This window comes from Pholis gunnellus, assembly GCF_910591455.1.
Source record: "Pholis gunnellus genome assembly, chromosome: 23".
Lineage (NCBI taxonomy): Eukaryota > Metazoa > Chordata > Actinopteri > Perciformes > Pholidae > Pholis > Pholis gunnellus.
In genome coordinates, this window is record NC_136550.1 from 15764731 (window position 1) to 15777346 (window position 12616).

Genomic DNA, 12616 nt, shown 5'->3' on the forward strand with positions numbered 1-12616 from the left:
TGATCTGTATTCAAATCCTCATCAATCCTAACATACATTTGAAAACATGCATAAACAATTTATATTCTTTAGTAGCTGCACACATGCATGAGTCAGCGTTATGCAACACTAAATTCCACTCTCCACAACAAACGCCTCACATACGTAGTTTTGTTAGTGCTTGGCATCCGTCACAAGGAGGGAAAAAATCTTCTTTGGTATGTAAATGTGGACTTGAAGTGGCTTCTGAAGGCACGCTAAGGACCAGTGGATGGAGAGATTTTTAGTTTAGAGGACTGTGCTCCTGTTGGCAACCCTCCCACCCACCGGCTGACCTTTAAACACAAACCATTAACCTCTAGACTCAAAGGAACTGTGTGTGTGGGTATAAACCATGTATGGAGGATGATCACAGATTTGTTTTTCTTTACTCAAAAAAATGGAAAAAATTTCTCTTTATATTTGTATCACAACAGGCCTTTTGTGCATATTACAAGTTTCTAAATTGCTGACAGAGAGGCTTATATTAGAGACAGGCCTCTACTCCAAATGTCCTGTTTTATAAGTATATTTCAGTAAGAAATCTCCTTGTTTTCTGATGTGCTTTCGCTGTTGATGCTGTTTGATGTTACACTACACTGAGTGGACTAAACCCTGCTCTGTATAGAATGATTACATATGTGACAAAAGGTGTCACAATTGACTGTGCTCTAAGCCCCACCCCCCTCAGTTACTGTTAATGTGCCTGTCAATCGTTTCGTTCTTGCACAGCATATATGCAGTTTAAATGATAACAGTGGCAGATTAACTCAAAACTTCTGAAACAATGGCTCATTGATTTCAGAGATTCATTTTCCAGCCAGCAACAGTCATTCTGGTTGAAATGACAACTGTCATCTTACTACAGCCCCACGCACACCGCTTCAACATGCACAGACAGACCAGCAAAGATAAGGTATGATTGGAGGATTGCTCTTCGGGGGAGGGGTTTAGCAAACGATTAATTTGCATCAAAGACAGACCATCGCAATGTACAGTAGCTATCACCCCAAGGCTATAGAATTCCCTTTATTGGACAAAAATACATTTTAAAAATGCCTTTATGGCCAATAAAGTAAATTGAACTTAATTGTGTAAGACTTATTTAAGTTTTTTTCCATGCTAATGTTATAAATCTAAAATAAAATCAATATTTCCCACATCTCTTTTTTTGTTCCTGTCAAATTAATTATGAAACTGAAGTTTTGTTTTTTACATTTCTGTTATGGAATTAACCTATTCATACATCAAAAGCAAACAGTAGTCCCAATTTTAGACTTCCTTCAACTGATGAGGAAAATTCTTCTGCTTACTTAACCATGTTCTGTAACAGAAAAGCACTAAGAATGCCCCTGTCCTGGAAGACAGAACGTTAGTCTATTTATTCATTCTAATTCATTAGCTCTATTTTATAAACTGTCCCTCCTCTACTGTATGTTCCTCTGGCATTGCCTTATTCTGCATAGTTCACTAATGATGTTTGAAAATGAAACTCAACACTTCCTACATGTTTACCTTTTGTCTTTTTATTAAATTACATAATGTCCATTTCCACATATTTCCACCAACCCGATGACAGCAGTCATGTCATTCATCAATAAAACACAGCCCTTCCTTCATAGATAGATGTTTCAAATTGAAACCGTCTAGTGGCTTGAAGGGCATACATTTCTGGCAGGCTTGTAATGCAAGCCATCTGCAGGAAGTTATGGTTTAATTGGCATAGAACAAATAAAACAAAAAATGGGCTATTTGAAATTGTATCATTATTTGAAAATCCCCTTTTATTGGTCAATTTACAGTGTAAAAAGTCACTTTAAATTGTCTTGATTATGGGTGTAGTTCTCAAAATGCCCCATCAAAACTCCAACCTACACTTAGAGACCAAACCATTGTTTCAACCTGTTTCAACATGACTCACTCTGGCACAAGCCAGGACAGCCTGTCACGACAGCAAACCTCACTCCAGAGCAAGAAAACTGCCCACAAAGTTGACATACACAACTATATTTTAAAATCCAAGAAATATGTGGCAGGTTCAACTGAAATCTAAGCAAAACTCAGTGTCTCCAGGTTTTTCCCCCCAAAGATTGCATTTTGGATCCAGCGCAGTGGAGGAAGCCCCCTGTGGATGAGAGGGGGTTTTCTCATTGCGCTGCTGAAATCAATGTAATCCTGAGCAGACTAATGGGAAGTTAAAGATCCAATCAGAGAGCTGGGGAGTCCCTCAGTTGTCGCCGATATACTTCCTGGAAGCAGTATCAGGTTCTGCTGTAGCACATAAATACACACACACACACACAAATACACTTTTTCACAAACACTGCAGCAGATACACTCAGATTATCTAGTGTAACTTTGTGCATGAACTGAGTGCACAGCATGATACACCAACACTCATATTTAATTACACACACATAATTATACACACACACTAACGAGGCAAGAATACACAGACCCAAACCAAAACTCACCTGGAAGCAAGCACACACACACACACACACACACACACACACACACACACACACACACACACACTTTTTGATTTCACTACGCATATTCAAATGTGCTTACAGCAGTGGCCAGCAAGGCCTTCTCTGCTGGCCTAGACAGAATCACAAAGTTATAGCTATTTTATATTTCAATAATTTTTCATAAATACACTACATGTATTCTAAATATAATTTTTCCCATTAGCTTATTATCTCATTGGACAGCTTTTGTTTTCCTCAGTTGCTCTGCTTCCAGCCTGCAGCGCTGCTTCCAGCACAGCTTGTTTTATCCAATCAGATTTCGCCCCTATGCTGTCTCTAGGTAAAAAAAATCTCCGCGGAGGCCTTCAGACTTACAAGCGAATCCATTTGCAGTTTAAGTGAATGGGGACGATATTGTTGATTGTCATAGTCTTTAACCAATCAGATTATTAGTTTGACATGTTGGGCGTATTCTTTGACGTGCCAGAGCCTGCTAGCTGGCCTACAAGTACGTCAGCATTAACGTGCGGCTTGATTGGTCAGTGGGCTAGTCTGACTGTTGTGAAACATTTTTACGTGACATTACATTTTTTGCGTTTTGGCATGTTTGGCGATCCCAGTAGATAACTTCCTCTGTCGAGCGGACATTTTCAGCCCTCAAACATATTCAAACGTCTTCAAGAAATACAACTGGGAGGCTCGACTGTCTTCACTGGCGTCCATGAATCGAGAAGACTTCTTACTGGAACCATGTACTGTACAACCGTGGGATTGAACTCTTTGTAATCAAAGAAAGGAGGATATACTTTGTCTTTAAGTGAACATCAGCTTTGGTAAGTGTACTGCTTTTGTTTTTACATCTGCAGTAGTGTTACTACTAGTGGTGTAACGGATCACGGATCGATCCATAATCGGTTCGGATCACCCCTCCCGGTTCGGATCACTTGTGAACCGCGGGTTGAAACAGTGGAAGCTAGCTCACTGGCTGTTTCTTTCTTTCAATATTGATCAAAGGACGAGGGTATCAACATACCTCATGTTGCACTATAACTTAACAGAATTGAGGAATCTTGAATGTTTTATTTTTATTTGTTATTTATTTAATTTTGTTTCAAATTGGCCATCTTCAACATTTTTGTTTTTATGTAACACTATAGCCCAAAGTTCTTTGCTTTAAGTGTTCTTGAACTTCTTTAATTAATAAATGGAAAGCAAAGTTATATTTGTCTCCTCCCCTTTTCTTTGTTGATCCGAAAAATGATCCGAACCGTGACTCAAAAACCGTGATCCGAACCGAACCGTGAGGTTTGTGGTCTGTTGCACCCCTAGTTACTACTGTGTTCATTTGTCTACGGTGTCGTTTTTATGATATGGTTAATATTGTTCCCTCTGATGTGAATAATATTTGAATGGTGTCCTTGAGTGTGTGGCGGAATGCGTGTTTTAGTGCCACAGTGTTGCTGCAATTTACATGTAGTAATAGGAATGTGCCTATGCATAGGAATGTGGTCTATGCAGAGAAAGCACGGAGTAACTTGCACATCTTGTCTTTGATCATTATTCTGTATAGGATTTCTTATTTTCTTGCACACTAATTTAGTTTGAAATACCTGCTATTAAATGGGGAAATGTAAGTTGTTGCACTGTTCCTAACTTCGATTTTAACATTTGAAGTTCATTTTACTTTAAAAAATATATATTCAAGAATGTAATGCAATGAATATGTCTGAAAGCACTACTTGAAAGCAATCTAAAGTCCAATCTTTTTGGAAATTGATTTTATTATTGCTATTTTTTGTTCAGTAAAACAAACTGAACAATAAACCGTGAAGTGGAAAAGTGAAGTGATATGTACTTATTTTAGAAAGAAAAACAAATATTTTATAGAGTTTATATATTATAATGCAATTCATTCAAAACGAAGAAGGTACGACCCATTGGGGGGGGGCTTACCATGTTCCTATATCATCAAAGGGGGGCTTGACAGAAAAGGTTTGGGAACCACTGGGTTAAGGAATACACCTTCCAACAACCAAATATGTAAAAAGGCCAATTTGGGGTTTTAGGGAACTTGTGTGCTGGAACTAATTCTTGACAAACAACAGTTAGCTCGACATCGTTCTGTCCACATAAAGGAGGAATATCAACCAAAGCATTAGTGACAGATTTCGAAGTGAGGTTGGTTTGATCATTGATTGAAGTGAGAAAATGATACTGCGTTGAAACCTGATCACAAAGGTCAGCACACTGAAACTGTCAGGGGTAAAATGTGCTACGTGGTTGTGTGGTGAAGACGAAGTCTCCAGAGGACCTACTTGCCCTTCTTTGGACGCCCCCCCAAGTCTATGCTCAGTCAGCTCCAACATCAAATGTATCAAAGCAAACACAAGCATCGGAAGCACCTCATTACCGGCTTCTCCAGCATCAACTCTGACCCCAGCATGTTATAAGTAGTACAAAACCACGTAGGATCCTCACCTCGTAAGCGTTCTTGATATTGAGCGGCTGTCCCGTGGCGGCTACATGTCCCACAATGCCCTTGTTCCACTCCAGCCTGATGCAGCTACTGGAGGACTCCTCCAGTGTGGATCCCTCGGCTACGTCAAATAGACGGCTGACCAAGAACTTCCTGTTGGAGCTGTCCTCGCCTACCTGGGACATAACACACACACACACACACACACACAGACAAAGCAGAATGTGGTCATACAACTGTTGGCTTAGACTACCAACACATGCAAAGAAAGCAAAGCAAAAAAAGAATCTCATCTCATAGAGAACAAGTTGAAAATACAGAATAGTAATATTCAAGCAGAATCTAATGAAAGTATAACTAGATCTCTGCCAGGTGTGTCTGCAACGACCACTCCTGTCATGTTTGATTGTATGAATACAAACCAAAATTGTCAAACCCCCCGTCGTGTTTTTTCACTCGCATGTCCCACGCAACAGATACGCTCTCATTTCAATCTATGCAGCTGTCTGCACCGCCTCGGTGAAGGCTGGTGTCTCAGCTTCTTTTTTACAATGAATGTACAACCCAAAATACTATGCCGTTTGATGCAGCAGAATGCAAGATTATCCCGTGGACAGACTCAGAGATGAATGCGCACACACACTCATGTACACACTCGACCAATCTCATTATCTCCTGTTGGAGATCATTAAAGCTGCACTACTCCATATGTTTATATTAACAATGGATCAAATAATTACAATGTGTCTAATTTAAAAGGACCGTTGTTTCCAGCAGCAGCAGTCAGCTGTTTTGTATTTTGTAAAATATACAATACTTTTAGTGATGAACCCATAGAGAATTATCGGACACTGTTAGCTCTGTCAGTACTAACAGTGTCAGTACTGTTGCTGTTGTTTGCACTGTTAGCACCGTTAGCTCCTAGCTGCTGGCTCAGTCGTCACCATGTTGAGAGGCAATCCCTCAATCATAGATAGGCTTGGAACTTCAAATGTAACACGTTTAAATGTATAAGCCAGGCTTAAACTCCATTTGGGGTTAGCATTACAATGGGAAGCGGCTAATCAAACATTTAATCAAACTAATTGTTTCGCATTTGATCAAATCTTTCAAATTATTTCACATTGTCATTATCAATACTAGTATTAATCATTACCAGTAATTTTATTATTTACACAGACAGGTGCAAACTACTAAAATTTTTCTAAATGCCTCTATGTTTTTCCAATGAGAAATGAACTGAAGTCTGCAGGTAACAGTGTTACATATGTGCTCCAGGTAAAGCAGTTAGAATGACAGTTTGACCCACAACCCTTTGCATTCCTACCAGGAACAGCGAGTAGCGGTCTGCAGTGATCAGCTCATTGATGTGGAGAAAGATCTTGTGGCAGAGTGCTGTCACATCCAGATGACTCGATACGTCCTTCACCAGCTCCAGGAGCCTGGCGCAGCAGTCAACCCCGCTGCCACTACCTGCCCCTCTGACACCAACTTCACCCATCACTGAGCCCCGGAGAGGGACAGTTTCACGGTCGGCGTCGCTCAGAAATGTCAAAGAGCCCTCAGAGTCTTTAACCACAATGGGTCTGAGTGGGCGGTCGAACTCAGATGCTGAGATCTTGCGAGTCGGGGTGCCGGGGGCCGGGCTCGGGACCGTGGCTGGGGAAGGGCAGCGGTTGTCCAGGAAGCTGAGGGTGGGTGGGAGGATGGTGGAGGCAGAGGGGGAGCTGTAGTCCGTGGAGGACTGGTGGGCCCGCTGCTGTAGAGGATTTTCTTTGGAGGCAGATGGCTGGATGGAGTGGACGCGCTCAGCGAACCAGGCATTCACCATCTCCCTGTCGAAAGACAGAAGAAACAGTATCAGACACATATTTGAACCATATTGTAACAGAAGGTACAGTACTGTATCTGTACAGCTGTTTGAGTAACTGTTAGGAATGAAATACCACCTGAAACATACATTACATGTAGTTCATGACTAACAGAGCATATTATTTAACAGTAGACACCTATTACATATGTAGGCCAACATACACAGACATTTTATTCCTGACATTCGGAAGAATATTGATCATATGATTAAATACACAAAACCACACACAGGTAGACTATGATTAGAGTGGTGTCGCTAATCAACTCCTGAAAACCCACAAGAACAGAGATACTCATGTGTTCATGTAACAAAACCAAACAGACATCCGTCCAAAACAGTTTGCGTAGCTATTTATGCCGCAAGACACCAAAGAAAATTCTAAATTTAGACTGTTTTGGGATTTCTTCAAAATCCATCATTGAAAAATATTGCTGTATATTTATTGCCCTGGTTGCTGGAGATAAAAGTTAATATATGTGCTCATCCATCCACCACCATGCATGTCTTATCCTCCTAATCCTTACCTGTTGCAGAAACAGATTTGGCTTTTCTCTCACTTGTTCGGCACATTATATGCATCTGAGAACATTTGACGAAACTGTCTGCTGTATGTAAAAAAAACCTTTTTGCCTGTGAAACTGAACAGCAGATATCAATGGTTTTAAGCAATGATTACAGCAAGAATACAGTGAATGTGGGCACTGATGAAAACCCATTTTGGTGAATAACTAATAAGTGAGCATGGATAAGAAAGGTGAATGAAGGCACAGTCGATATTGTGTGATGAACTGTGTTTACTCTGAGGTGTGTGTATGATTGTGTGACCAGTAAATCAGGTGCAATTATCTCTAATCAGCCAACACATCTTCTGATCAGCTTCTACAACACAAACACACACATGTTTTCAAGCCATGTGGGTCATGTGACACATGGCTCAGTTCACCTGAGCGTAAGGGAGGACACTAACAGCCACTGGCCATGAAATTAACCACGGTATCTAGGGCCCCGAGCCAGGCAAATAAAACGCCAGGAGCCACAGAGGATGGGCTGTTATCTGACTGCAGTGTGGTGGAGCCGGTCAGGTTGAGTCCTCAGAGCCGACCCTAATGTATCCAAGAGAGGTGTGGCTCAATCAATACTCCTCTAAGAAATGCCTCCTGACCAGAACAGCTGGTGTGTGCACAGACACTTTTATTAGCAGGAGAAGCAAAAATATGCTTTTTATGGAAACTATTTTGAGATGGAGAGGATTGAGATAATGTGTGTTTCAGTCACTGGATGAAGTTGCCATGGTGGTTTAAGTAGATAAATGGGTCTGAAGGGGGTTGTCACTAATACAAACACAAGACCTAAGAGTGTACTGATGGGCACTTTGAAATGCCAAGATATGCATGCTGCAAAAAAAGAGCCTTATATAGCTCCAAAGACTGATTTGGAATCTGTGTTTGCATAATAAATGAAATGGTTAATTTGCTCCCAGCCTCTGAGGTCTAAACCGAGAAGGCTGCAACAGAAGAAAAACATTTCAGGCACGGGCAATAAATGTGGAAGGCTTTTATAGTTATCACCAAGGACCTGACCTATTCAACAGTGCTTGCTGAGAATTAAACAGAATGTTTGGCAGCAGTAAAAGTTAATGATTAGAGGGCCCTGTGTAACTCTTGGAGCTGTTACTGATTGTGAAGTGGATGGTGAAATGAAAAAGAGCTGAGAGAGGAGGCACAGCGGAGAGAGACGATGTGAATCAGCTCTGCAGGTACACAGACTACCTGAGCAGGGTCAGACTGGACCTGAAAGACCCACAATCACTAGTGCTGGAGAGCATGTTTACTGTTAGGAATGATCAGGGCAGGCTTATACAGCCATCCTGTGCTCAATGGAGAGGTAAAGTGATTCCTAATAAAAACTAGTTCAACTAACAGAGGAAATGAAGCTAATCTTGATTGACTGCTGCACACAAAAGCAAACAGAGTTTTGTTTTGCAGAAATGTCCACCAGAAGCTACACTCACATTCACCAGGCTGCACAGAAACAAAGCGCGGACCCAAGAGCGCGGACCCTTTTACCTTGACGCCTTCCTGATAAAGTAGGAGTGGGTGAACTCCAAGTGGTCGTCCAGCCACGCTTCCATCCTCTCGCTCTCCGCGGAACAGTAGTCCTCCATGACGCAAAGGGCGACAACAGAGTCTCCCACTGTGAGCTCCGGTTACCGCCTACATCTATACGCGAAAGACAGCAGGCTACCGAGTCATGTATACGGAGAAAGAGAGAGAGGGACAGCGGCTCAAAGAGAGAGCTGCTCGCGGTCCGGGAAGTTGGTGCGCGCGGATCATAAAGCGGCGACTGTGCGCTTCCTAGTTGTTGAAGCGACTGGAGACTGGAAGAGAGAGGGGGAGAGAAAGGGAGAGGGAGAGAAAGGGAGAGGGAGAGAAAGAGAGAGGGGGAGAGAAAGATCCTACATCTCCCATAATGCAACATCTTACAGTGTATATTCAGCCTTGTAAATACAAGCATCTTTCAAGCTCCACTTCCTGAGTTTGTAAAACAGGCTTTGTGTTTTAAAAAAAGAGTTGTCGTCTTCAAGCCTCATCCCAGATAACCCCTGATGGCAGCACTTGGACAGATGAAGGGTTATTTATTCAGACTTGACAAAACTCCTCCAGATCTGGAGCACATTATACAGCTGTTTTTTTTAGTACTGCTCAGCATGTGTAAAATTGCAGGAGTTCTCCTTGAAAGAAAACATCTTGTGAGGTGATAATTCGATGTGATTGTACATATACATTTATAGGCTCCATCCAAGTTTATTCATGGGTCATATCAGATGTGGCATTCCAGAGGGTTAGATGTAGCTTCTATCATCATCTGTCTGTCTTATCTCTCTCTCTTTCCACCCCTTTAAAAAACAGTCCAAATAAGGTCTCCATAAAATAACCATTAACAAACTCAGGATCATAGAGTGGCATTCCTAAATTCCCCAATGAAAGCTCTAATGTGGTCAAAGATATACAGTAGTACCAAGAACATTTATTTCTGTTCTGTTAATAAAGCAATGCACTAAGAAACCTTATTAGTTCCCTGGAAATGTTTACATTTCCATGAATGAAGGTTACGTACAGTCCTTCTGGGAATGTTCTAGGAATTCATTAAACAAAGTAAAACATGTCTGGAACCATCTTTGAAGGTTCTAGGTCAAGCCGGTTTCCAAATCGGAAGCTTTGAAAGTTTCTTTCTGGCCTAAAACTGAGACTTCAGCCCAGTGTATACATGACCCTACTGAACATGACAAGTTCTGCTACTTTTGAGACCAGAATCCGTCCACGGACCTCAAGCTTTACACACAAAATAGTCCAATCCTTTGATTGGCCAAGTGGCAGAAGTCAAATTTAGGGATTTTTTATTTTGGGGAGGACTGCATAGTGAAGGCCACTTCTAAAATACACCAGAGGGCTACTGTAGAGAAGAACTACTGTTAGCAACCCGGACCTAATTGAAAGCAAATAAGTCTTTTTTTTTTCAAAAAATAGGAAACTGGATGTCAAGCGATTCAAAATGAGCCAGAGATGGAGTAAAAATCATCGTATTCTTTCTACCGAGCAACCACAGACACCTGAACCCTGGTGTGGTATTACAGGAAACTAAAGTCACAACAGAGTACCACACATACACGGAAGTCTCTCTGCAAATATTAAAGAAAGTAATGCAAATTTGCTACGCAGAAAAACACAGTCATAGCAATATGTCAGGGCATAAACATACCAACCTAAGATAAACCAACTGCTGAGCACCACAGACTGAGTTTGTGTATTCTGATTTAACCATGATGACATTCATGAGTATTTTCATTCATTCCTGTCCATATACTTGGTTTACTCAATGCTGATTTATAGCGGCTTAAAAGCAGACCTTTTAGTCTCATCTGTAGTAGTGAATTCCCCAGAAAGATGCAGATTACTCTATTTTCTCATGCTCACATAAACAAAGCAAATATTAACTGTGAGAAATGTGCCAAAGTGGTTAACTTTTTTGAGAAACATTGAATTCTCTTACTTTACTTCAATATCAGCACCAGTGACCAGCTGTGTCAGCCTTCAACAGCTGACGCTATTTAAAATGTTGGTGGCGGACTAAATAATAGTAAATTGAAAGCCTTTCTTTGCGAAAATGAATCCTCCAAAACTAATCTCTAAAAAATGAAAAATGAAATATAGTGAACCCTTGAAGTAATTCACTTTTCAATTATCCTGTGAATCGTGCAGGCTTTTATTGATGAAGTGTAATGGCTTTCAGCCTCTGTGTCCTTGCTGCGCTGGTCTCCAGTGTCCCCCCAGCTGGACACTTGGCCCCCGCCGTTGGTGTTACCTTACCAGCAGATGGTGGCCGGTCGTCCCGGGGGAGAACCCACCAGCAGCATCCCAACCCCCTCCAAGTTTTCCATCAACCCCACAACACAGAGAGCCAATCAGAGACAACAGAGCCTCTAGTCAGTCTGATGGTGAGATGGAGAAGTAGGGGGACACACAAAAAGACACATCTCCTTGTGTTATAGGCTGTGTACTGTCTACCTGTGGGTTCTTCACGCTTCATTGTCTCTTCACAGAGTGTTTCATCGTTACATTGTTCAACCTGTATTGACATTACATGTCCTGTGTGTTGCTTATAACCTTGCTATTGCAGCCTTTCTGACAAAACTCCACTGTGACACTGATGAGGGATGACACTCCAACTATTGTGTCACTTCTTAGATTATTCATCTCTTGTGAATATTTGTCTTCAGCTGTACTTGTCTGTCCACCCCTGAATACCCTCCTATATCTCTTCAAAATGTTCATGGAAAACAGATGCAAAGTATGCACAAAAGGAAGTAGACAGCATGTCCAGCACAGCCAATAAGATATGCACTAACTCACTAAACCTTCACTTTTTTAAATGATCATACAATACAATACATTTACAGTCTGTACTTAGGCATACATTGCTTTACAGCTAAATGCTAAAATTAGCATGTGAAGGTGCTTATAATGAAATTGTTTTCGATAGTACATTTGCTTAGTAGCACTAAAAACAATGTAGAGCTGAGGCTTTCCAGAATATACTGGTGCTGCCTGAAAAGTCATGGGGGTCACAACAGTTAATATAACTCATCTTCTGGGCCAAAGATTACTTTGGTGCGACTGTAGATCAGTGCAGAGCAGGGTCGTCCTTCAATCAGAGGATCGGCCGTTTGATCCCGGCTCCACTAGTCCATGCCGATGTGTCCTTGGGCAAGACACTTAACCCCAAATTGCTCCTGTAGGCTGTGCCGGAGGTCTATGAATGGGATTAATGATTAGCTAGTTCTGATGAGCAGGTGGTACCTTGCATGGTAGCCCCTACCATCAGTGTATGAATGGGTGTCAATGGTGAATGATGACATGTAGTGTTAAAGAGCTTTGAGTGGTCGGAAGACTAGAAAAGCACTATACAAGTACTGTCCATTTAGCATTTTCATGTCAAAATAGCCAATATATATTATTATGAAATAATAGGATATATATATATATATATTAGAGCTGTGAAAAATAACGCGTTAACACGTTATGATTAAATTACAGGATTAATTCGTTATTTTTTTTTAACGCATTTAACGTATGCGCAGAATGAGCTTCCAATATACCCACAATTGACCGTTCGCCCCCTTAGTTACTGTTGCTACGTCGACAAAACTCCAAGGACTGTCAACCCAAAAGCATAGCGAGGACGGGGACCAGCGCTATATCTGTCAGTGTCAGTGAT

General features: G+C 41.3%; 1 protein-coding gene across 2 annotated transcripts in view; it reads right to left on the bottom strand.

Annotated features, from left to right (window-relative positions):
- pde5ab (phosphodiesterase 5A, cGMP-specific, b) overlaps positions 1-9164 on the bottom strand; it is a 61713-nt gene extending 52549 nt beyond the window's left edge. For both annotated transcript variants that reach the window (XM_079184702.1, XM_079184701.1), the window contains exons 1-3: positions 8908-9164; positions 6296-6803; positions 4971-5144 (exon numbers count right to left, since the gene is read on the bottom strand). In XM_079184702.1, the coding sequence (XP_079040828.1) occupies positions 4971-5144; positions 6296-6803; positions 8908-9005 (780 nt within the window). In that variant the 5' untranslated portion in view covers positions 9006-9164. The remainder of the gene's footprint in view (positions 1-4970; positions 5145-6295; positions 6804-8907) is intronic.
- Between the last annotated feature and the right edge of the window lie 3452 nt (positions 9165-12616).